This window comes from Pelophylax lessonae (genome assembly GCF_965119305.1).
Source record: "Pelophylax lessonae genome assembly, chromosome: 3".
Taxonomy (NCBI): Eukaryota; Metazoa; Chordata; class Amphibia; order Anura; family Ranidae; genus Pelophylax; species Pelophylax lessonae.
This window is the reverse complement of record NC_138770.1, coordinates 554,697,473-554,724,083: the sequence shown is the minus strand read 5'-3', so window position 1 is coordinate 554,724,083 and position 26,611 is coordinate 554,697,473. Positions and strand designations below refer to the sequence as shown.

General features: G+C 45.9%; 1 protein-coding gene across 1 annotated transcript in view; it reads left to right on the top strand.

The window, feature by feature from the left end:
* TMEM87B (transmembrane protein 87B) overlaps window positions 1-26,611 on the top strand; it is a 206,756-nt gene that overhangs the window by 74,905 nt on the left and 105,240 nt on the right. Inside the window, exons 5-7 of the mRNA XM_082250961.1 lie at window positions 14,604-14,648; window positions 14,878-14,968; window positions 16,281-16,342. Coding sequence (XP_082107087.1) covers window positions 14,604-14,648; window positions 14,878-14,968; window positions 16,281-16,342 — 198 coding nt within the window. The remainder of the gene's footprint in view (window positions 1-14,603; window positions 14,649-14,877; window positions 14,969-16,280; window positions 16,343-26,611) is intronic.

Here is a 26,611-nt window from a genome sequence, read left to right as displayed (position 1 = left end):
ATATAATCACAGGGAGCACCAACCCTCATAAGGCAGTGTGCCAAAGACCTCGACCTGTGTATATCGGGAGCTGTGCACCTGGTGCTATTCTGACAGTGTGTTTTACCATGTCTGCTATTTCATCATGAACAGCAAGTTAGAACAAAGAGCAAACGTGAAACTGGGTAAATCTGCCACAGATGTTTGACATGATTCGGCAAGTTTACAGCAATGCTGCAATGAGTCGTTCGAGGTGTTTTGAATGGTACGTGCGCTTTAAGAGCAGAAGAACATCACTGGAGGATGACAAGATCAGGAAGGCCTTCAATGAGCTTAACCCCCGATAACGTTGAAACCATTCACTGAGCTCTCCTCACACGGTGGAAGCAAGATGATCTCACTTACGCATACACCTTGCTCACCAGATTTGGCTTCTATGGACTTTGCCCTCTCCCCGAAGATGAAGATATAGCTCAAAGGTCATGGTTTTGACACTATTGCGGAGATTCAGCATGTATCGCAGAAGGTGCATGACACGCTTTGAAAAGAAGACTTCCAGGACACATTCCAGAAGTGGCAGGAACGCTTGGAGCACTATATTGCTGTACAAGGGGACTATTTTGAAGGTGGTCGTGTGTAAACACAAAAGTACTTTCTTGTAAACAGAGCTAGTCTCAACTTTTTGATACCATCTTGTATTACTATCCCCCTTCCTTTTCCGCTGATTTGATGATGTAAGAATTTTGTGAGATCTTTTAAAGCATCACATTCCTTAACAGATTTGTAGAAAAATGATTAGAAAGGCCCTGTTTACATGCACCCTTGCATGAGTGGGATTGAATACAGATTGATAGATTTTGAATGCAATAATGTATGGGAGCGGGATATTGCATAAAGATATTGAAATCCTCCTGATAGTTTTCTGTTGATAAATCTTCAAGGACTGCTAATCTGCTAATGTATCAATGTCCTCATCTCCTAAACTAGGGATCTCCAAATCAACAGGTCTAGAGATATCACAAACTGTAGCAAAGTGGGGGGATTTACGAAAATTGGAGCACTCAGTATCTGGTGCAGCTGTGGATGGTAACCAATCAGCTTCTAACTTCAGCTAGTTCAAATAATAATAATTAATTAATAATTAATAAAACATGAAAGCTAATTGGTTTCTCTGCAGAGCTGCACCAGATTTTCCAAACTTCTGTTTTAGTAAATCTCCCCCTATGTGTCTGGTGGGAGGCTTCATGTTGTAGAAACGTTTAATGGTCAAAATCTTAATCAATCTGTTGACCATCAAGATCTTTTGACCATTATAAATGGATTGAAGTTGGCAGAGGGAGGAAAATGTAATTCTCTACTCAGGAGGGATTTTTCCACCTCAGTGATTTATATGTGAGCATAAATTGTATACTTTTGTGGTTTGTGCAATCAGTTTTTTCGGTATTCTTTCATTTTTCTTCCTTTAGGGGGCCACTAAAAAAGCAGCGGAAACTTCTGTAGTGGTAATCGACTGCAGTATTTGTAGTATGGCTAGTCAGGGCTGTATCCAAAGGTTGAGGTAGAGCTGTACAGTACTGTGCAAAGGTTATAGGTGGATGATAAAAAATGCTGTAAAGTAGGAATGCTTTCGGAAATCAAAGTGTTAATAGTTTATTTTTATCAATTAACAAAATGGGAAGAGAAATCCAAATCAAATCAATATTTGGTGTGACCACCCTTTTGCCTTTAAAACTGCATCAAATCTAGGTACACTTGTACACCATTTCTGAAGAGACTCCGCAGAGAGGTTGTTCTGAATATTTTGGAGAACTAACCACAGATTTTCTGTGGATGTAGTTTGCCTCAAACCCTTTTTTGTCTCCATGTATCCCCGGACAGACTCGATGTTGAGTGTATCAAATTAAAACCCGCGCTTGTGATGTGACAAAAAGTGTTATACAAAATTAACAAAAATATGCAGCTGCTGTGTCTCTAAAATCTTAGATAAAGTGATAAGTGCAAATTTAAAACGGCGCTAGCAAAACCATATAACCATAAAATGACAATCAAATATTGGATGAAAAATATACAATAAATATAAATAGAATAATCAATGAGTCCTTTAAAAGTGATAAAATCCAAAGAAAGTGCTCAGGTGCAAATGTTCTATCCAAAACGGTGCTCAAGGTGACTGATGGACCCTCTTGGTTCCACACTCACCACAATGGAAAATCTCAATAGCTTGAAAGATCCATCAGAATATTGCACTCAGGCTCTTGCTGGGGATAACTCGAGATCGGGATATCTCCTATGGAACTGATCCAAAAACACCTCCGAGGACCCCAAAAATGGAAAGACAAAAGGACCACAAATGGTGTAGTATGCTAATACAAGGTTTATTACCCCAATACAGTAAAAGACCTACTCACAAAAGCAGTTAGTAATGGCGCAGTATATATGAACAGATATTAGCGGGCGCCGCTGGTAGCGTGCGCTCCACTGTCAATCCAGGAAGTAAACCGGTTGTGACAATGCGTTCCAGCCGTACCGGAAGTGCGTCAACGCGTTTAGCCCGCCTATTGGGCGTTTTCAAAGACAAATTTGATTGTCATTTTATGGTTATATGGTTTTACTAGCGCTGTTTTAAATTTGCACTTAAGACTCGATGTTGACACCGGGGCTCTGTGGGGGCCGAACCATCACTTCCAGGACTCCTTGTTCTTTACGCTGAAGATAGTTCTTAATGACATTGGCTGCATGTTTGGGGTCATTGGCCTGCTGCAGAATAAATCTGGGGCCAATCACACACACCTCCTTGATGGTATAGCATGATGGATAAGTATCTGCCTGTATTTCTCGGAATTGAGGACACCATTGATCCTGAACAAATCTCAAATATTTCATCCATTGTAGATGAAATGGTAACATGGCCTAACAATGATGGTATAGCATCCTCTAGGGGGCCAGCTTCTATATTTATTGATGAGATTGTAACCCCCTTGATCCTGGTCTTGTAACCCCCTTGATCCTGGTCATGTTGGCTGAACATAGGGTTATTTAGCGGTGGTGTAACCTTCTCACTCTGTACTATCCTAAAAAAGTGTTTGTTAGTTCCTCTAGGGGTCATATCATCATCCTGTGATACATTCTCAGCCCAAACTGACATACTTGTAACTTCAGTATGTTGTAGTGGTGGTGTGACAATCCCTGTGTGAGTTGCCCTAGATGGACATTCTGTGGCCACTCCAGGGGATTCACATACTTTGAATTATTTTCCTATGGGTACTAGGCTGAGATACTGCTGGTTGACTTGTCAGCCTACTATTCTTTGAGTGTGCTTTAGTTTTTGGCCTTTTTATGGGTTCCTTGGTGCATGTATTCCCTTGGGATGAACTGACATATGGACCCTCTTATAAGGTTACATGTATCTGTACTTTGTTATATTTACAATATTAAAATTTGGGGTGGTCATATTTAGAATATTAAAATTTGGGGTGGGCTCAAGGGACATTAGGGGAGGAATACATAAGCCCTTAGGCTGGCCATACAATTCTCATGTACAATTTTTTTTTACGTCCTCTGACAGTCGCCGCCCACTCATACAGTCTTCACCAATGGGTATTGACCTCTTTTCCATAGGAGCAAGCTAGGCATAAGACTTGTTAGAAACAAAGCAATTTACATAGACATACCTGTAGGGGGCTGTCCCACTGGTCCAATACCCCCCTGCTATCAGCATTCCCAACTCAGTTTGTGTTCTGCCTAGTTAGGAGTAAGATAGGCTATCCCTGTGCTGGGGCTACAGTCTCAGCCTTTCTTCTGTTTTATTACTTTTATTTTCTGCTAAGTGTTTTCTTGCACTACTAGCTTTTTATTTGTTCCTGCGCTTAGTTAGTCGAATCTTCGGAAGACTACAGCGTTTGCGGAGCTGGGAATCGGACTGGTTGTCCTGGTGTCCCAGGACAGAGAACCTTATGGAATCCCAGCCCATCATCGAGCGTTTAGCAGGCTATGAGTACGCCCTGGCATCGCAAACGACCTGTCCCTGTCCTCGGGGACAAAAGCCCGCGAGGTGGCCACCTCGCTAGGACGCCTCAACCGTGGTTCCGTGTGTTGCTAGAGTCCTGTTTTTGGCTGACGGCACCCCCGCCACCTGGGGTGGGAGGCTTCCCGTCGCAGAGAGGCGCCCACGCCATCATGGTACGGTGAGTACATTCTGTGTGGGGCCTCTGTCTGGGGATGACGGTCTGCTGGTGTATCTCTCCCCTCATGTCTGTGTGTCTGAGGCTCGCATTCCTCCTGGTCCTTCCGGTGGCTCTACCGCGTCCAGGACGCTCTGTGGGGGGGTCGTTGGGGTCCCTAAACCTTGTGGCACTATTAGTGTGTTTTTTACTGGGGTACAGACATGTGTGGGCGGCCCGCAGCGGTGAAAAACCGTGGGGCTGCCATCTTGGGTATGGGCGGCTGCTCTGGCTTCACTATGGGCACTTCAGCAGTCATTTTCTGTAGTAGTGTATCGCGCCCTTCGGGCTCTATATTGTGTGTGGTGGTTTGCTTTTATACATGTGTTTGGTGGCCATTTTCCCGGAGCCTCCCATTGATTCCTATGGGCAGCCATTTTTCTTTAGTCCGAGTCCTGTTTAGCCTCCAGCGGTGTGACATAAATTCCTTTCCTCATGCAGAGAGATCACCAGCAAGCGTGGTAACACTCCTGGGGGTCTTTTATTGCTGTTTTTTGGGGGATATCTCCTGGCTATCAGTTTTATTCTTACCTGTGGGGTATTTCAGTCTAGTCCCTATTGCGGTGCATTGCGGTGGGATCGTCGCTATTGCGATTTAAAGGGCCAGCACCATAAAAGCTTTTATGGAGTCCCAGGACAGCAAATTCGCCCCAGCTTTGGTGAATGATTCAGGTACGTCTGAATCATCTGCGATTACTGCTGCACTTGCAACTTTAGCGTCCAAGGTGGATCTATTAATGTCTGAATGGGATTCTAGAAAAAGGACTAGGCTTTCTCTCTCCTCTGATTCAGAGTCTGATATGGTTGCCATAGACAGTGTACCCCCTGAAGGGTCTCAGTCCTCTCACTCGGATGGGGAGGCGGGGGATGAGGAGGGGGATGATTCCCCCCCTGGGACGGCCAGAGAACACACTGCTATGTCTGCGCTTTTTACCGCTGTTAAAGATGCACTACATTTAGAGGGTGAGCCCAACCCACCGGGTAAGTGGTCTTCCTTTGGGACCCGTAGAACCCAGAAGGCAGCACAGGTGTTTCCTTGTCCCGCTGAGTTTCACGAAACGGTGAACGAGCAATGGCGCAGTTTGAAGCGCAATTTTGTGGTACCAAAACGGTTTCAGCTCCGTTATCCCTTTGCTTCTCCTATGGATTCGCGCTGGTCCGTGGCCCCTAAAGTGGATCACAGGGTGTCCAGATTGAACAAGGCCACTCTTATGCCCACGGAGGATTCTTCGGTGTTCAGGGACCCTACGGATAGGTGGATGGAAATCTCTTGCTCGCCACTCCTTTATGGTGGCGGGTTCCTTGATGAAACCTATTTTTGCCTCAGTGATGGTCTCTCAGGCTGTGGTAGATTAGACCAAGGTGCTCAGACGCACCATTGTGGCTGATTCCGCCCCTCCTACTACTTTGGAGATGGTGGACCAGATTATTCGGGCTGTCCTGTACCTGTGTGACGCTGCCTGGGATGAGGCCCCTTTAGCCGCACGACTGTCTGCTGTCGCGGTGATAACCCGTCGTTAGGTGTGGCTGAAGAGCTGGTCGGCTGACCAGACTTCCAGGAAGACGGTGTCTGACATCCCTTATGCGGGGAATCGCCTTTTTGGGGACTCCCTGGACGAATTGGTAAAAGGGGTCAATGGGGGCAAGAGCACTCTGCTGCCCCAGAATCCCAAGGGAAAATTTTTCAGCGGTAAGCGGGGCCCTTCCTTTAAACCAAATCAGGGGTCCTTTCGTGCCTTCAAGGCACAGGACATGGGCAAACCCTTCAAAGGCCATGGCGGCCAAAGGAAGCCTTGGGCGGCAAGTCAAAAGCCGCCCAAGCTGGCGCGGCGGCCCAGTCCGCCTCGACCTGAAGGGACACCCTCACCCGTTCCAGGGGTGGGGGGACGTCTGCGCGGTTTTCTTGAACCTTGGCTGCTCTGGATTCCGGACAGGTGGGTTCAGGAAATCATTTGATCAGGTTTCGCGGACAGGTTCTTTCCCTCAAATCTTCATTTGACCCCAGATCGTTTGCAAGATCTTCATTGGGCGGTTCCGGATCTTCACGCCCAGGGGGTAATCATCCCGGTGCCACATCGGGACAGAGTTCGGGGGTTTTTCTCAAATCTGTTCACTGTGCCCAGAAAGGAGGGCAAGGTACGTCCAATTCTGTACTTGTAAGCTCTAAACCGCTTTGTGCGGGTTCAAAAATTCTGCATGGAATCCCTCCGTTCGATGGTGGCCTCCCTGAGCCCGGGAGATTTCCTGGCTTCCATCGACCTCAAGAATGCGTATTTACACATCCCCATCTTCAAAGGTAATCAGTATCGCGGTATCGCGGAGGAACACTATCAGTTTGTGGAGTTACCTTTCGGTCTTGCTTCGGCTCCAAGGGGGTTTTCCAAAGTGCTGGTTCCTGTTCTAGCCCTGTTACGGGCGCAGGGAGTAGCAATCTTGGGATATCTGGACGATGTCCTGTTAAGGTCGAGTGCCAGTCAGAGCCTGTTATGCGATCTGTCAACTACAGTTCAGATGCTCCAGGAGTTCGGGTGGACCATCAACGTTCAGAAGTCGACTTTGTCTCCTTCTGTTCGCCTCTCTTACTTAGGGATGGTCCTGGATTCCGCCCAAGCAAAAGTCTTTCTGCCGGAGGACAAGCTCCAGACTCTACAGAACGAAGTCTGGTCCCTCAGGGACAGCGAATCCTCGTCACTCAGGACCTGCATGCGGTCCCTGGGATTGATGGTGTCAGCCTTCGAGGCGATACCGTTTGCACAGTTCCACACACAATCTCTCCAAGCGGAGATCCTAGCCAGGTGGGACAGGCTTCCTCAATCCTTGGAAAGGAGGATATCTTTGAGTCGCCAAGAGAGGATCTTCTGTGGTGGCTCCAGTCTCCGGCTATGATGGAGGGGGAAGTCCTTCCGTCTGTTGTTGTGGACGGTGATCACCACGGACGCCAGCCTATCGGCTGGGGTGGCGTTCTGGGCACTCTGTCTGCCCAGGGCACTTGGTCGGAGGAGGAATCCTCCCTGCCGATAAACATCTTGGAACTGTGAGCGATCAGACTGTGCTTGCTCCTTTGGTCGGATCATCTTTGGGGCCGCCCTGTGCAGGTGCAGATGGACAACGCCACTGCGGTGGCTTACATCAATCACCAAGGGGGCACCAGGAGTGCCCGGGCAGCCCAGGAAGTGACCAAGATTCTGTCTTGGGCCGAGACGCACGTCCCGGCGATTTCGGCAGTTCACATTCCGGGTGTGGAGAATTGGCAGGCCGATTATCTGAGCCGCCAGACCCTGGAACAGGGGGAATGGTCCCTACACCCGGAGGTGTTTCAGATGCAGTGTGCGCGATGGGGATCCCCGGATGTGGATCTGTTCGCATCCCGGCTAAAAAACAAGGTAGGAAGGTTCGTGGCAAGAACGCGCGATCCTCTGGCAGACGCCTCGGATGCGCTGGTGGTGCCTTGGAATCAGTATCTACTGGTTTATGCCTTCTCCCCCCCCCCCCCCCCCCCGATTTAGTTGTTGTCCAGGTTCCTTCGCAGGATGGTCTCCGAACCGAAGTTGGTGATTCTGGTGGCCCAGGACTGGCCGCGCCGGTCTTGGTACGCGGACATCATACAACTGGTCGGCGAGCCTCCCTGGCGGCTCCCGTTACGGGACGATCTGCTGTCTCAGGGGCCGGTCTTCCATCCTGCTTTACAGTAGCTGGCTTTAATGGCGTGGCTGTTGAAAGCCAGGTCTTGAGAGATTGGGGTCTCTCGTCGGCGGTCATTCCTACCCTGCTTAAGGCTAGGAAGGCCATGTCTGGTAAGATCTATTACCGTACCTGGTAGGCTTATTTTGCCTGGTGTGAATCCAGGGGCATCCATCCTCGCTCCTTTTCGTGGCAAGGGTGTTGGCCTTCCTGCAAACTGGTGTGGACCAGCATCTTGTGCTGACCACGATTAAGGGTCAGTCGTCTGCACTGGCAATCCTTTTCCAGCGCCCCTTGGCGTCAAACTCTTTGGTACGCACCTTTATTCAAGGGGTGCGTCATTTGGCTCCTCCTAGGAGAGCGCCTTTTACCTCCTTGGGACTTGAATTTGGTACTGTCCGTTTTGCAACGTCCTCCCTTTGAGATCATCTGGGAGATTCCTCTGCCTGTGCTGTCTCGGAAAGTTTGCCTTCCTGGTGACGATCACATCTGCCCACAGAGTGTCGAAGTTGGCGGCCCTGTCATGCCGCTCCCCTTACCTGGTTGTTCATATGGATAAGGTGGTCATGCGACCTAACCAAGCTTTCCTTCCTAAGGTGGTTTCAGATTTTCACCTAAATGAGCATTTTGTCTTGCCTTCGCTTTGTGCGAATCCGAAGCATCCTAAGGAGTTTGCCCTGCATTCTTTGGATGTAGTCCGGGCGATCAGAGTGTACCTGTCGTCTACTGAATCCTTCAGAAAGTCGGATTCCCTTTTTGTCCTTCCCGAGGGACCTCGGAATGGTATGGCTGCGTCCGCGGCAACCATTTCAAGATGGATCAGGCAGACGATTGTACAGGCCTATTCTATTAGGGAGCGGGTGCCACCCTTCCCTGTCAAGGCGCACTCTACCAGAGCGGTGAGTGCGTCATGGGCTTTCCGACATCAGGCTTCGGTGGCCCAGGTGTGCAAGGCAGCGACTTGGTCGTCTGTGCACACCTTTTCCAAATTCTACAAACTTGATGTTTTGGAATCAGCAGATGCCTCCTTTGGCCACACAGTTCTGTGTGCGGCAGTGCCTTGAGGGGGCCATGGCGTTGGCCGGTCCCTGTCTGTTGGGGTGTTTTCCCCCTTGTTTATTTGCTTTCCTGGGTTGTTTGCTCCAGTTGAGCTTTTCTGTTACCCAGAGTTTTTACCTTTCTGTTCAGATGAGGTTCCTTTCTCTGACCTGGGTGCTGCGTTGCCTTTGTGACGGTTGCGCTTCCCACCCCTCATGTCTACACTGCTTTGGGACATCCCATTGGTGAAGACTGTATGAGTGGACGGCAACTGTCGGAGAACGTAAGAGAAAACTGAATTTTTGGAAAATCTTACAGTAAAATTCCTTTCTCTGACAGTCGCCGCACCCGCTTGCTACCAAACTGAGTTGGGAATGCTGATAGCAGGGGGGTATTGGACCAGTGGGACAGCCCCCTACAGGTGTGTCTATGTAAATTGCTTTGTTTCTAACAAGTCTTATGCCTAGCTTGCTCCTATGGATAAGAGGTCAATACCCATTGGTGAAGACTGTATGAGTGGGCGGCGACTGTCAGAGGACTCAGAGAAAGGAATTTTACAGTAAGATTTTACAAAAATTCAGTTTTTTTAGATTTACCAAAATTGTATAATGTATGGCCAGTATTACATGGTTACATAGTAGGTAAGACAATAGTTCATCTGGTTCAACCTGTGTAGGTGTATGCTTTACTTTCCTTTTTTATGCACAGTTAACGGCTTTCAGCGTTATGTGGTCACAATTCCCGCCCCTGAATGCGATTTTAGGGCGTTCAGAAAACCGCCTATAAACTCCTCTGCTGATAAACTACTAAAAACGTCAATGTGTGCATGGACACAAAGGATAACCTAGAGGGGAGTTTAAGGGCAGAAAAAAAAAAGCCGCTTAACTCAAAGTGTGAGTTTATTAGCAGCAGTGTGCATGAGACCTTAATGTTGTACAGTGAAAATTTTCTTCCAGGACAGCCCTTGAGAGATGGAGCTCCTCCCACCAGACAGGAAACGCATTGCCATTAGCACTTTAAAAGGCGGTCCCTCAGACACCTGGTCAGTTTTTTGTGTTTCTTCACTCTGGAGGAGATATGTAGCCTGGAGGAACCGTGTTTTTTATAGAGAGGGCTGGATGAGCTCAAGGGCTACCAGCGTCAGCCAGGAGTTCCCCCTCGCCTTTTTTCATGGAGCAACCATTGGCCTCTAGTTTACTCCGCAGGTGTTGGAGTTTCCTGTCCCCCCCTCTTTCCAGTGCCGGCAAGGGAGAGGGCAGTGTTGGATGAGCATCGGCGGCATCAGTAGTAGGGAAGGCCCTAGGCGTCCTCGCTGTAGGACGCCGCAAACCGAAAGACATGGGGCGTCATTTCTGGGGGATGTGAGGTCAACATTGCGCGTCGGGGGTCGTGGTTCCGGCCTCCAGATGCAGAGAGCAGGGGGAGGGCCGAGCTGGTGTCTTAAAGGCACGGCCTTAAGGCGCCAGCGACCGGGAACAGAGGGACATAATGGAGGCTTCCCATGTCTTTGGCGGGAGCAGAGTCCGAGGAGGGAGAGAACGGCTGTCTCTCCTCCTGTTTGAGGAAGAGGATGTCTCTGATGCAGCCTGAGAATCCAGAGAGTGCTGATTTGAGCTGAGGGGGATCCGGTGTGCCGAGAACCAGCGAAGAGCGAGAGGGGTCCAGTCCCAGGAAAGCCTGCACAGGTCATGAATACTGAGGATTACCCCTGGGGGTCTGCCTGAAGTGTTAGAGTGGACCACTCCAGAGAAGGTTCTAGGATCCAGATATCAGCTAGCAGAGAAAGGGGGTACCTAGGTTGAGGACCCTGAAGTGACAGAGGGGGTACCTAGTCAGGGGGCCCTGAAGAGTTAAAGGGGACACCTGCAGTTTGGGCCCTGAAGAGACAGTGTGCAGTGTCTTAGTTGAGAGTTGCAGCCATAGAGGATTCCACAGCGGTCTACCTCAAGCTAGTGCAAGGCTGGAGGAGGAAGTCGGTGACTTTGCAGTGCAAGTAGTGTTTGTAGCTCATTGTTCTACAGTCCTGGATCTTCTGGACTCAAGGTCGAGGATCTAGCACTTCTTTCAAGTTACAGTGTGTTCTGAGTGTCAGTGAGCGTTGGATAGCGTCGGCTGGAGTCAAGACAGCGTTAACAGACATTTCCTGAGAAAGTCCCAAGTTATACTTAGTTGAAGCCTGAAGGAGTATCCCACTCATTCCCTTCTCCCATCCTCTTAATTACAATAAAACAACAAAACAAAGATGCCAGAGTTGTCAATGTCTCAGTTCTCACACCCAGGGTCGCAGCTCACATGGGCTGGAGAGGTAATCGGTAATAATGGCAGACCCACATCAGGCCCAATGCCTGGAAAACCTGCTACATTTGGATTTGCATTGCATGAATAAGCACTTTGTGTGAAACGCGTCTGCTGAACATTGTGGTTCTCCTGTGTGTCATGTTTTAAGCCTGTGAGTATGGAATATTAATAAACTGAAGACTTCTTTACTACTCTGGATGTGCCGCATCTCTCTTTTTGATGTATGGACGTTTCGGGTTGCGGACCTCAGCAGGCACCCAGGGTGGTTGCCACAAGAAGTGTTCTACTCCACACCTGCAGATAACTTTGGAGCGGTGTACATCTTTTGTCTTTCTGCAGACGGTAGTTCAGGCTTATTCACTGAAGAGTCGGGTTCCTCCTTTCCCTGTGAAGGCGCACTCTACTAGGGCGCTGAGCGCTTCCTGGGCCTTTCGCCATCAGGCGTCAGTGATGCAAGTTTGCAAGGCGGCAACTTGGTAGTCAGTGCACACGTTCACAAAATTCTACAAAGTTGATGTGTTGGCATCTTCGGATGCCTCTTTTGGCTGCAACGTTTTGCAGGCTGCTGTTTTTAAAAGAGGACATTTTTTCTCTTTGAGGGTGTATGTTTTTTCTGGGTGAGCTCCAGTTGTTCCTGGTTGTGCTCCATGTTACCTGGTTGGCTACGTTTTAGCCTTGGAAGATTACATTCTTTTTTGCTTTTTTTCCCACCCCTCATGCAAATACTGCTTTGGGACGTCCCAATGGTCAAGAAGATATGAAGCTGCGTCTGTCAATAAACGATAGAGAAAACTGGATTTTTTACTTACCGTAAAATCCTTTTCTCTGAAGATAATTGCCAGATGCAGCACCCGCCCCTCTGTGTGGAATGGGGTTGTGGTCTTCTAAAACACTGTTTGCAGCAGAGGGCTATAGCAGAGTGTGTGGGGTTATGCCTGCAGGGACAGCCCCATAAGCATGGTTAGCTTTTTCCTGCCTAGTGTCCTTCTCCTGTAGGTGGCAGTATAACCCAATGGTCAAGAAGATATGAAGCTGCATCTGTCAAGGAACTTGAGAGAAAAGGATTTTACGCTAAGTAAAAAATCCAGTTTTTCCATCCTCCTGCATACTGACTACAGATGCCAGCAGCCAGGGATAGGGGGCCCATCTGGAGGGACAATGGGCGCAAGGAATCTGGTCTCAGTCAGAGAGGCACAGTTCTTCCAACTGCGTGAACTCAAGGCTGTAGCGAGAGGCATTGCAGACTTTCAAGATAAACTCGGGGGCCAGCATGTACAAGTCAGGTCAGACAATATAACATCAGTAGCATAACTGAACAAGCAAGGAGGGACCAGGAGCCCTATCCTGATGAATATAGCACAGGAAATCTTTTCCTGGGTAGAAGAGAATTTGGAATCCCTTTCTGCGATACATCTCAAGGGGATACAGAATAAACCTAGACAATTTTCTGAGCAGACTATTAATCTCGCAAGAGGATTGGTCTCTAGAATCAGTAGTTTTTCACAGAGATCACATCCAAATGGGGCCTTCCAGAGATCGACTTATTTGCTAACAAGTCAAACACCAAACTACAGAGTTCTTTTTTTTTTTCTCGCTAAATCTAAGTGATCAACCATTTGCAGTCGATGCTCTACAGACCGCATGGGCTTTCAGGCTATGTTACGCCTTCCTGTCCCTATACATAATTCCAAAGGTCTTGTCAAAATTCAGGACAGAACATACATCCTCTAATCTTGATTGCCGGTTTGGCCAAAAAGGGCATGGTTTTCACTTCTATCTTTAAAAGATCGACCACCCTGGATGTTGCCCTCCAACCGGAACCTGCTATCGCAGGGCTCAGTACTCCATTCCAGACCAGCCATGCTAAACTTGGCAGCTTGGTATCTGAATCCGAGATCCTGAATTCTAAGGGTCTCTCAGACAGAGGGATAAAAACTTTGTTGCAGAGCCGTAAACCAGTTACTAGAGCGATTTTACCAAAAGGTCTGGAGGAGGTTTAATTTATCGTTTATCAGAATCGGGCATAGAAGAGTCTGAGACTCAGACGATTCTAGAGTTTCTACAGGAGGGTATTGATAAGGGCCTGTCTTTTAGGCACGATTAAGGTACAGATTGCAGCCCTATCAGTTTATAAGTTTACGGCCAGTAAACTTGCCATAGGATTCCGACATGGGACTTGTCTATTGTGTTAAAAGCAGTTATTAGATAACCCTTTGAGCCGTTATCAGAGGCCTCCTTAAGACTTATTACCCTCAAACTGTTTTTCTCATCGCATTGACGTCTGCTCGCAGAATCGGCGAACTACAAGCTTTATCAGTTAGAGAGCTCTTCCCACAGATATTTTAGGATAGGGTTATTCTCAAGACTGATCAAACACTTATTCCTAAGGATGCCTCTACCTTTCATAGGAGTTATAATATAGTACTACCCTCTTTCTGTAATAGACCATCTAATAGCGAAGAGGAGCAGCTACATTTGCTAGATGTCAGAAAGTGTCTTATGGCTTATTTGGAGGCAACAAAAAGCTTTAGAACATGAGGCCTTGTTTATCCTCTTCTCAGGAAAGCATAAAGGGAGGCAAGCCTTTAAAGGGAATATATCTATATATATATATATATATATATATATATATATATATATATATATATCGATTGCCCTCTCAGAGGGATACAAGACTCTACACTTTGACCCTCCACAGGGGCTGAATGCACATTCCACCAGAGCATTAGCCACATCTTGGGCAGAGAAAGCAGGTGCTATCCTAGAACAAATATGTAAAAGTGCCATTGTCAAGTATGTCAACGTTCATTCAGCACTATTGATTGGACATTTTGGGTAGGCAGGATCAAGCGTTTTGAAGGAAAGTCCTCCAAGCAGTGGTCCCCCCTCTCCTTCCTAAAAACTGGGTGAGTACTTGTTCATCCTCTCAAGCACTGTCCTGGAAGACGACTGGGGGAAAACCTGAGTTAGACTTACCTGTAACTCTGTTTCCAAGAGTCTTCCAGGACAGCACCTTCCCACCCTTTTGTATTTATAAGGTGATTTGGTGTACTGTTTAACTATTTTTCAGCTCCCTCCTTCGGTTCTTGGATAAATTGACCGGGTGCCTGAGGAACCGCCTTTTTAAAGAGCTAATGGCAATGTGTTTCCTGTCTGGTGGGTGGTGCTCCATCTTTCAAGTGCTGTCCTGGAAACAGTTACCGGTAAGTCTAACTCCAGTTTTTCTTGTGTTGTCATGCTTCAAATTTGATTGTAAAATGTCTCTCAATTAGAGCGTGTGCAGACTCCGAAGTAAAATCTATTAAAAAAAAAAATGCTAGTAAAGTTTGCCTATACCAAAACTTAGAGGATTTTTTTATTTACATATACCTTTTCCTTGTTTTCTAGAACAATAATAGTTCTAAGACGCATCCTATTATTTCCAGTTCAAAGGTAAGCAAAAAACAGGTTGGTTGTACATATTCAATACGTGTCCTACTCCTTACATGTGGAGACCTTGCTTGTTGGCATAACCGATTTCATCAGCAAAATGTTAGCTGCTGCATTTTCCATTAGCTTCCTCCATTTTCTGACTTTTTTTTTCCATTTATTTGTAATCTTCATTATAGTATGTCCAGTTGACTGTCAGAAATATAACACGTCTTCATGTATTTTTTCCCAGGCTAATGTTGCTCAAACACAGCAAGATGGGCCCTTTATTTTTGTGGTTTCTCTAAAATCAGAGCAGAGTGCTGAAGACTGGAGTTTATCAGGTATTGCCCTCATGAAATGTGATCTTATGGGGTTCAACAATTGCAGGAAATCTCAATTTGGTACCTGTAGAATTCATTGATGGTTGTTCTTTGTAACTAGAAATGGGCTGAGCACCCCCCTTTTTGGTTCGCAGCAGAACTGCTGAGCAGGGAATTAGTTCTGCCCTGAACAGCAAACTCCATTAAAGTCTATATGAGCCGAACATGCCAAATCAAACGTGCCCATTTTGAAAGATTCTGTGCAAGTAATTGGCCATAAAAGGGGTATGGGGGTCCAGGTACTGCCCTGGGGCACATGTATCAATGCAACTTTAAAAAAAAAACAAAAAAACAATAGTTTTTATCAGTAGCAGTGATTTTAATAATGATGTTTAAAGTGAAAAAATTAAAAATTCCTTTAAATATAGTGCTTGGAGGTCCCCCTTAGTCTGCCTGCAAAGTGGCGCATCTGTAGCCTGTATAGAACATGCTGCAGCAATAATATTTCTAAAGAAAAAACAAGTCAAATTACATTTTAAATTGACTCGCGGCTGCAATTGCTGGCTAATTAAAAAAAAAAGGAAAAAAAACAGAGGGGTCCTTCGGGTCTGGTATGGATTTTAAGGGGAACCCCCAAAATCCATACCAGACCCTTATCCGAGCATGCAGCCTGGCAGGTCGGGAAAGGGGGGGGAGGAGCGAGCGCTGCCTCCCCCCCCAATAATATCAGGCCACATGCCAGAGCACCCACTTCACCCACCCAAAGCACCTTGTCCCCATGTTGCTAGGGACAAGGGTCTCTTCCTCACAAACCAGGGCTGTGGTTGTGGGGGTCCGCAGGAAGGGAGCTTATCAGAATCTGGAAGCCCCCTTTAACCAGGGGGCCCCTAGTTCCTGCCCCTCCCATGTGAGTAATGGGGTACATAGCCATACCCATTCAACAAAAGAGTGTCAAAAGTAATAACACAAACCATTTTTGAAAATTATTTTATCAAAAAAAAAAACATTTTCTCCCGATGTAAATCCATCATCGGTCATGACGCCCGCGGCACCACTGACCAGTAAAAGAAAACTGAGAAAAAAATCGCACTGATTATTATTTTTTTTTTTTACACTTTTATGGTGATTGTACCCCATACTCGTTCACATAGGGTCTGGGTGCTTCCAGAATTCAGTAAGCCCGCAGACCCCCACAGCCCAGGGTTGTGGGGAAGAGACCTTTACCTTGCTGCAAGACATCTGTTTTAGCAAAGTTTCACTCATAAATATTTTAAACCATTTTTGTTTGTGATTTCTTTTTCTTTTTTTTCTTTTCTTGTTTATGCCTGAACAGTTTATACCTCAATGGAAGGTCCTCATGGGTACATTTCTGCTTCAGATTGGCCGTTAATGATTGTAAGTATGTATGCTGATCTAACGAAATGCCTTGGCAAAGATGATACACAATTTTAAAAGGAAAAAGTTTTATTGTACCTTCTGGACAATATGTGGCCATTACTAGTGGCAGATCATTTTTTTTTTTTTTTTATCTATATAATCTTTCTCCCGAACAGCAGACATGCTAGCTACTACAGCACAATTTTGCAAGGGTCCTTTCGCACTGCCCGCTTCCGCCAACGTAGCCGCTCTGCTCAGCAAGGGGTGGATCCGCCGATCCCCGCTGATTAGGTGGATGACACCTACGTCTCCCCTCTGTGTGCGGAGACAGAGCTGTCAGATCCCAGCTATCGCTATGGGGGAATCGGATGAGAATGGACCGCCTGTCCGGTCTCATCTGATCTGATCCGCTGGATAGGATCAGAAGCGGATAGCAGCGCGTGTCAGTGGAGATGTCTCCGCTGACATCCGCTGCCCCATAGGGATGCATGGAGGGTCCGATCAGCTCCGCCTGAAAAACTGACAGGCAGATCTGATTGGATCGTTCATGTGAAAGGACCCTTACAGTGCCACATGGGAGTTATCAATCATTACAAGACTTATTAGTCGTGTTGACTGTTCAGTGACAGTGCAGAACTGTTGATGTTTTGCTGCTGTTAACCACTTTACGACCGGCGCACGACGATCTACGTCGGCACTCAGCCCCGGCCAGGCAAACTGACGTAGGCCTACGTCAGCACAATTTGCCGGCCCTGTGCGCGCTCCCGCGCGTCCCCGCCGCCGATGATGACTCGATTGGGTTCAGAACCGATCAGTCATCAGGTCCAGGCCAATCATTTTTGGTCTGGACCTGTTGATCGGTCCTGCCCAATCAGATCATCCTCTAAGCCTGTGAAATGTAAACACAGGCTTAGAGGAGATGTGCCCTCCCCCCACAACGGTCTTTTCGGATCCAGCGTGAGAGGAGAGCACATCTTACTGTGAGTACTGCACCAAGCACACCCACACACAGTTAGATAGGCACATTTCACCCCCGATCGCCCCCCCAATTAACCCCTACAGCACCTGACACAACACACACTATATACAGCATATAGCATATACCTATATACCTGTATAAGTGTGATTTGTGAACAGGTGTAGCCCTTGCGACCCCCCCTTTTCCACTCAAATTACCCCCCACCCCCCCCTAATAAAGATTTAACCCACTGATCCCCCCTGAACCCCCCCTGATCACCGCCGTTAACCCCTACACCCTCTGTCACATCAGCACTAATACAAACGCAATATACGGTGTTATTGTATTTTTGTATTAGTGTCATTGTGATCAGAATTAGCGCAGGCGACTAAGTTTCTGTCCCAAGAAGGTTTAGGGTCCCCGCCACCCGCCCAATAAAGATTTAAGCCCCTGACCCCCCCCTGATCACCCCTACACCCCCTGCCATAACACACACCGTATACAGTATATAGCATTTTGCTATATACCCGTATAAGTGTGATTTGTGGTCAGGTCTAGCGCTTGCGACCCCCCTTTTTCCACTTGAATTACCCGCCACCCCCCCCTAATAAAGATTTAAGCCCCTGATCCCACCTGATCCCCCCCTGATCACCGCTAGTTAACCCCTACACCCTCTGTCACATCAGCACTAATACAAACGTAATATACTGTGTTTTTGTATTTTTGTATTAGTGTCATTGTGATCAGAATTAGCGCAGGCGACTAAGTTTGTGTCCCAAGCAGGTTTAGGGTCCCCCCCACCCGCCCAATAAAGATTTAATCCCCTGATCCCCTCCTGATCACCCCTACACCCCCTGCCACAACGCACACTGTATACAGTATATAGCATTTTCTATATACCCGTATAAGTGTGACTTGTGACCAGGTTTAGCGCTTGCCACCGTTCCTTTTATCCTTAGGATACCCGCCAGTCCCTTCCAATAAAGATTTAAACCCCTGATCCCCCCCTGATCACATCCCGTTAACCCCTACACCCTCTGTCACATTAGCACTAATACACACATAATATACTGTTTTTACTGTATTTTGTATTGGTGTCATTGTGACTTGAGGTTGCGCTAGCTAGCTAGTTTCTTTCCCAAAGGAGGTTTAGGGTCCCCGCCACCCCCCCCCAGATCCCCAGCGCATAGTTTAGAAGTAACCCCTTGATTGCCACACACGCACGCACGCACGCACGCACGCACCTACACTTCCATTTCTAGTATAGTGTTTGAACAGATCAATATCTGATCTGATCAGAACTATACTAGCGCCCCCATAGTTTAGGGTTCCCAAAACGCGGTGTTTGCACGATCAGTACTGATTCCGGCCAGCACCTGCGTTTAACCCTTTCACCCAGGCAAGTGTAGTAATCAATAGATTACTGTCACTTGCAAAAAAACACAAGACACAAAACCGCTGTGTTAGCAGAGTCAGGCCTGATCCCTGCTAGCATTAGCAGTTTTTTTTGTAGCGCTTGAAATAGTCTTCGACAACCAGGTGCTTTTATTACCTGTGAGTCGCATCACTGTACGAGTAAATTTAGTTGCCAAAATGACCAAACGTTCGTACAGGGATGAAGAGCTTCTCAGTTATATGCTGACCGAGTCATCTGATAGCGAAGGGGAAGCTACAATGACCGAATTAGTGTCAGTATATGAACCTGATGACGGCAGCGGCTCCCTGACAGATAGCTCCGACGACAGATGGGTCCCTGTTAGACCCAGGCGTACCCGACCCCATTCTGAAGTTGTTGTGATGCAGGAATCGCAGGGTGCTCGTATGGAGCAGAGTGTGGGTACTAGTGCCGCTCATCCTTCTGGCGACCTGGCAAGCGCCAGCGGCCTAATACAACCTGGACCTAGTACAACCAGCACTGCAGTAAGACCTGGTGATGTGGCGAGTCCCCTAAGTGCAGTTGAAGCTGGTGCGGTGGCTAGCACAAGTAGTGGCCCGCAGCCACCGCGTATTCGAAGACAGGCCCGTAGAGCCCATAGTGCCCTCCCTGATGCGCTGGCATTTCCTAATTGGCAACCCACCGATACTACAGCGCCAGTACTTCCCCCATTCACCGCCCAACCTGGAATCCACGTGGAGACAGCTGGTTTTACGCCCCTGAACTTTTTTGAGCTGTTCTTCACGGAAGATCTTTGTGGATCAATCAAATTTGTATGCACAACAGTTCATCGCCGCCAACCCAAATTCACACCTTGCCAGACAATTCGGCTGGAAACCTATAACGGTTTCCGAATTTAAGATCTTTCTGGGCCTTTCCCTCCACATGGGCATAACTAAACAGAGTGAATTGCGGCTATATTGGTCCACTAGCCCAATTCACCATATGCGCATGTACTCTGCCTCTATGTCCAGGACGAGATACGAGCAAATTCTGCGATTTATGCATTTCAGCGACAATGAACTCTGTCGTCCTCGGGGAGACCCTGCATACGATCGGCTCCACAAAATTCGGCCCCTCATAGACCACTTCAATCAGCGGTTTGCAGCCTTGTTTACCCCCGAACAAGTTGTCTGCGTTGACGAGTCCCTGATTAAATTTACTGGCCGCCTTGCTATGAAACAGTACCTCCCCAGCAAGCGTGCCAAGTACGGGGTCAAACTGTATAAATTGTGTGACAGGGCCACAGGCTATACAGTTAGTTTCCGGGTCTATGAGGGAAAAGATAGCTGTGTGGAGCCCCCCAACTGCCCAGACTACATAGGGAGCAGCGGTAAGATCGTTTGGGACTTGGTGTCACCCTTATCCGGAAAGGGGTACCATTTGTACGTGGACAACTTTTATACAAGCGTGCCACTATTTAGTCACCTTCTTGATTTACAAATTGGCGCATGTGGCACCGTGCGACCTAATCGCCGGGGCTTCCCCCAACGGCTTGTAGATTCCCGTCTTAGTCGGGGGGCGAGAGCCTGCTTGAAAACGGACAAATTACTTGCGGTGAAGTGGAAGGATACACGGGATGTTTATGTTCTGTCCTCCCTTCACCCAGACACGACGATCCAAATTCCTACGGCAACTGGCGTTATGGAGAAACCCCTCTGTGTCCACGAATATAACCTTAACATGGGAGGGGTGGACCTTAACGACCAGCTTTTGGCGCCGTATTTAGTTGCCCGTAAAGCCAGACGCTGGTACAAAAAAGTGTCTGTTTACCTATACCAATTGGCTATGCTGAACGCCTTTGTCCTATACAGGGCGTCAGGACGAACTGGATCTTTCCGGGAATTCCAGGAAGAGATCATCCTTGCCTACCTGTACCCAGGAGGCATGCCTGCCCAACTTCCCCTTCCAGATGCAGTGAGCCGGCTGCATGAGAGGCATTTTTCACATGTCCTCCCGAGTACCCCTACCCAAAGATGGCCCCAAAGAAGATGTCGTGTCTGTAGCAAGCGCGGATTTAGGCGTGACACCCGTTATTATTGTCCCAAATGTCCTGACCAACCTGGTCTCTGCATCGGGGAATGTTTCGAGCGCTACCATACACTAGTGGATTATTAGCGTAGGGTACAGCACGACACAGTGTAGGGCACATAAACACAGGGTCTCGAAGGATGTTGGATGTCCATCGACATTTTGAGAGACCCAAGCTGGAAGAGAAGATCGCAGATGATCGCAGTCCCTCCCAAATCAAGAAGTAAAGGAACAGTTAGAAAGAAAAATAAAAGGATCCAAAAACTGTTGTGGTGTCAGTAATTTTATATGTCCTTCTACTCCTTCCTACTATACTTTTTTTCAATGTCCTTTGTTTGTTTTTTCATTCTTTTGTGACCTGTTTCTCTTGCAGGTCCCTCGTCGGCTACCACGCATTGATTTTATATATTCTGACACAAACAGCGTTTGCGCTCAGCATATATGGATACCTTTGCTGATAGCAGCTGTGGTGATTTTCTGATTTCAGCACTGCAGTTAAAATCCTATTTTGGTATACGTGGATAGCGCCGTGTATACCCATCATTAAATTCAGTGGGTGGTTGTTTGGGCGGTTAATGATGAAAATCCAAAAACTGTTGTTGTCAGTCATTTTATATGTCCTTCTACTCCTTCCTACTATACTTTTTTTCAATGTCCTTTGTTTGTTTTTTCATTCTTTTGTGACCTGTTTCTCTTGCAGGTCCCTCGTCGGCTACCACGCATTGATTTTATATATTCTGACACAAACAGCGTTTGCGCTCAGCATATATGGATACCTTTGCTGATAGCAGCTGTGGTGATTTTCTGATTTCAGCACTGCAGTTAAAATCCTATTTTGGTATACGTGGATAGCGCCGTGTATACCCATCATTAAATTCAGTGGGTGGTTGTTTGGGCGGTTAATGATGAAAATCCAAAAACTGTTGTTGTCAGTCATTTTATATGTCCTTCTACTCCTTCCTACTATACTTTTTTTCAATGTCCTTTGTTTGTTTTTTCATTCTTTTGTGACCTGTTTCTCTTGCAGGTCCCTCGTCGGCTACCACGCATTGATTTTATATATTCTGACACAAACAGCGTTTGCGCTCAGCATATATGGATACCTTTGCTGATAGCAGCTGTGGTGATTTTCTGATTTCAGCACTGCAGTTAAAATCCTATTTTGGTATACGTGGATAGTGTCGTGTATACCCATCATTAAATTCAGTGGGTGGTTGTTTGGGCGGTTAATGATGAGTAATACTACGCATTATTCCTGTGCTGATTTCTGATAGGTTCTCTTTTTTTCCGTTCAGCCCACAGGCTGCATGAAAAAAAAAAAAACCTATATGCCAAACAAGGACCAGCAATGTACTGGTACGTTGCTGGACTTTGAGTGGTTATACCAGGATGATGCCTGCAGATTTAGGCATCATCTTGGTATCGTTTTTTACAGCCAGCGGTCGGCTTACATGTAAAAGCAATTCTAGCAGGTAATTGGCCGCTAGACTGCTTTTACATGCAGTGGGAGGGGCCTCCCCCCCCCCCCACCGCCGCCTTCCGCAGCCTTCCATGGTTTTTCTCTGGCTCTCCTGTCCCACCGGTTAACCCGAGAGTGCAGCCGGTGGTTCAATTATCTAACCATAGAGCTAATTGGAGATGAGAATGGCTCCAATCATCTCTATGGCCTAAGATGCCGGAGGCTACGAGCATTTTATGACTTCTGTTTCGCCAGAAATAAACAGGGCCATTGGGAAATTGGGAAAGTATTTTATCACACCAATTTTGGTGTGGTCAGATGCGTTAAGGTCAGAGGAGAGATCTAGAGTCTAAAAGACCCCAATTTTTTTTAAAAAGAGTACCTGTCACTACAGATTGCTATCATAGGGGATATTTAAATTCACTATGATAACAATAAAAATGATTTAAAAAAAAAAAAAATTAAAGGAAAGGTGTCAAAATAACATAAAAAAGCAAAAGAAAAAAAAAAAAAAAAAAAAAAAAATTGAGCCCCCCCCCTTACCCCCGGTGCTTGCGCGCAATGGCGCACGCAAGCGGTGGTCTAGTGTCATATGTAAACCACAATTGCAGCATGCATGTGAGGTATCGCCGCGATCGCCAGATCGAGTGCAGTAATTCTTGCAGTAGACCTCCTCTGTAAGTCTAAAGTGGTAACCTGTAGAGACTTTTAAAGGTTTTCAAAAATGTACATACGTTTTTGTCGCTGCGCAGGCATGCGCAATTTTTAAAGCATGTCATGTTAGGTGTCTATGAACTCGGCATAAGATCATCTTTTAAATTTTACCAAAAAAATTGGAATTATATAGTGTATTTGTGCAATAAATTAAAAAAAAATGTATTTTTTTCGCAAAAATTGCGTTTGGAAAATCTGTGCGCAAATACCGTGTGACAAAAAAATTTGCAACATCCACCATTTTATTCTATAGGGCCTCTGCTTTAAAAAAATATATAATGTTTGGGGGTTCAAAGTAATTTTCTAGTAAAAAAAAAAATATTTTTTCATGTAAACAAAAAGGCACAGAAAAGGCTTGGTTTTCAAGTGGTTAGAAGAGTGGGTGATGTGTGGATAAGATTGAGTATAAAATGCCGGAACTGTTCAAACACCCCCCTAATGACCCCTTTTTGAAAAGTAGACACCCAAAGCTTTTTTCTGAGAGGCATGGTGAGTCCATGGAGTATTTTATATTTTGCCACAAGTTTCGGGAAAATTATTATTTTTTTTTTTTTTGTTGTTTTTTTACAGAAAGTTGTCACTAAATGATATATTGCTCATGCATGCCATGGGAATATGTGAAATGACACCCCAAAATACATTCTTTTGCTTCTCCTGAGTACAGGGATACCACATGTGTGAGACTTTTTGGGAGCCTAGCTGTGTACGCGCCCCCGAAAACCAATCCACATCTTCAGGTTTTCTAATGGCGTAAATTGCTGATTTTACCCCTGACTACCTGTCACAGTTTCAGAGGCCCTGAAATTTCAAGATGGCACAAAACCCCCCCAAATGACCCCATTTTGCAAAGTAGACACTCCAAGCTACTGGCTGAGAAGTATGGTGAGTCCATGGAATAGTTTATATTTTGCCACAAGTTTCGAGGAAAAAAATTTTTTTTATTTTTTTTTATTTTTTTACACAAAGTTGTCAGTAAATGATATATTGCTCACACAGGCCATGGGTATATGTGAAATGACACCCCAAAATACATTCTGCTGCTTCTCCTGAGTACAATGATACCCCATGTGTGAGACTTTTTGCCAGTCTAGCCGCGTACAGGACCCGGAAAACCAATGCGCACCTTTAGGCTTTCTAAGGGCGTAAATTGTTGATCTCACTCCTTACTACCTATCACAGTTTTGAAGTCCATAAAAAGCCAAGATTGCACAAACCCCCCCCAAATGACCCCATTTTGCAAAGTAGACACTCCAATCTATTTGCTGAGAGGCATGGTGAGTATTTTGCAGCTCTAATTTTTTTTGGAAAATGAAGAAAAAACAGGAAAATGCATTTTTTTTCCTCTTTTTTCAATTTCCAAAACTTTGTGACAAAAAGTGAGATCTGCAAAACACTCAACATGCCTCTCTGCAAATAGCTCAGGGTGTCTACTTTCCGAAAAGGGGTCATTTGGGGGGGGGTTGTGCTGTCTTGGCATTTCATGGCCTCCAAAACTGTGATAGGTAGTCAGGAGTGAAATCAACAATTTACGCCCTTGGAAAGCCTGAAGGCGATGATTGGTTTTCGGGGTCCTGTACTCGGCTAGACTGCAAAAAAGTCTCACACATGGGGTATCCCTATACTCAGGAGAAGCAGCAGAATGTATTTTGGGGTGTCAGTTCACATATACCCATGGCATGTGTGAGCAATATATCATTTACTGACAACTTTGTGTAAAAAAAAAAAAAAAATATATATATATATATATTTCCCGGAACTTGTGGCAAAATATAAAATATTCCATGGACTCACCATGCCTCTCAGCAAATAGCTTGGGGTGTCTACTTTCCAAAATGGGGTCATTTGGGGGGGTTTTGTGCTATCTTGGAATTTTAGGGCCTCCGAAACTGTGATAGGTAGTCAGGAGTGAAATCAACAATTTACGCCCTTGGAAAGCCTGAAAGTGGGGACTGGTTTTCGGGGACCTGTACTCGGCTAGACTGCAAAAAAGTCTCACACATGGGGTATCCCTGTACTCAGGAGAAGCAGCAGAATGTATTTTGGGGTGTCATTTCACATATACCCATGGCATGTGTGAGCAATATTTCATTTACTGACAACTTTGTGAAAAAAAAAAAAAAAAATATATATATATATATATATTTCCCGGAACTTGTGGCAAAATATAAAATATTCCATGGACTCACCATGCCTCTCAGCAAATAGCTTGGGGTGTCTACTTTCCAAAATGGGGTCATTTGGGGGGGTTTTGTGCTATCTTGGAATTTTAGGGCCTCCGAAACTGTGATAGGTAGTCAGGAGTGAAATCAACAATTTACGCCCTTGGAAAGCCTGAAAGCGGGGACTGGTTTTCGGGGACCTGTACTCGGCTAGACTGCAAAAAAGTCTCACACATGGGGTATCCCTGTACTCAGGAGAAGCAGCAGAATGTATTTTGGGGTGTCATTTCACATATACCCATGGCATGTGTGAGCAATATTTCATTTACTGACAACTTTGTGAAAAAAAAAAAAAAAAATATATATATATATGTATTTCCCGGAACTTGTGGCAGAATATAAAATATTCCATGGACTCACCATGCCTCTCAGCAAATAGCTTGGGGTGTCTACTTTCCAAAATGGGGTCATTTGGGGGGGGTTTGTGCTATCTTGGAATTTTAGGGCCTCCGAAACTGTGACAGGTAGTGCAGAGGTGACATGCACAATTTACGCCATTAGAAAACCTGGGAGTGTTGATTGGTTTTCGCGGTCCTGTACACAGCTAGGCTCCCAAAAAGTCTCACACATGGGGCATCCCCATACTCAGGAGAAGTGGCAGAATGTATTTTGGGGTGTAATTCCACATATACCCATGTCATGTGTGAGAATTTTATCTTTTAGTGACAACGTTGTGTAAAAAAAAAAAATAAAAAAAAAAAATAGTAATATTCCCAAAACTTGTGGTAAAATATAAAATATTCCATGGACTCACCATGCCTCTTAGCAAACAGCTTGGGGTGTCTACTTTCCAAAATGGGGTCATTTGGGGGGGTTTTGTGGTATCTTGACATTTCAGGGCCTCCTAAACCGTTAGAGGTAGTGAGAAAATGCAATGAAAAATGTACGCCCTTTGAAATTCTGATGGTGGGGATTTGTTTTTGTGGTCCCGTACACAGCTAGGCTCCCAAAAAGTCCCACATATGTGGTATCCCTGTACTCAGGAGAAGCAGCAGAATATATTTTGGGGTGTAATTACACATATACCCATGGCATGTGTGAGCAATATATCATTTCAATGACAACTTTGTGTAAAAAAAAAAAAAAAAAAAAAATTTTTAGTCATTTTTCAAACACCTGTGACAAAAAAATGAAATATTCAATGAGCTCAACATGCCTCTCAGAACATTCCTTAGGATGTCTACTTTCCAAAAAGTGGTAGTTTGGGGGGGTTTTGTACTGCCCTGCCATTTTAGCACTTCATGAAATGAGATAGGCAGTCAAAAATTAAAGCTGCGTAAATTTCTGTATTTACACCATAGTTTGTAGACGCTATAACTTTTGCGCAAACCAATAAAAATACGCTCATTGAATTTTTTTTTGTCAAAGACATGTAGCTAAATATATTTTGGCCAAAAAAAAATACATAAATTGAGTATATTGGATATTTTTTAAAAGACAAAGTTGAAAATGTCATTTTTTTGCAAAATTT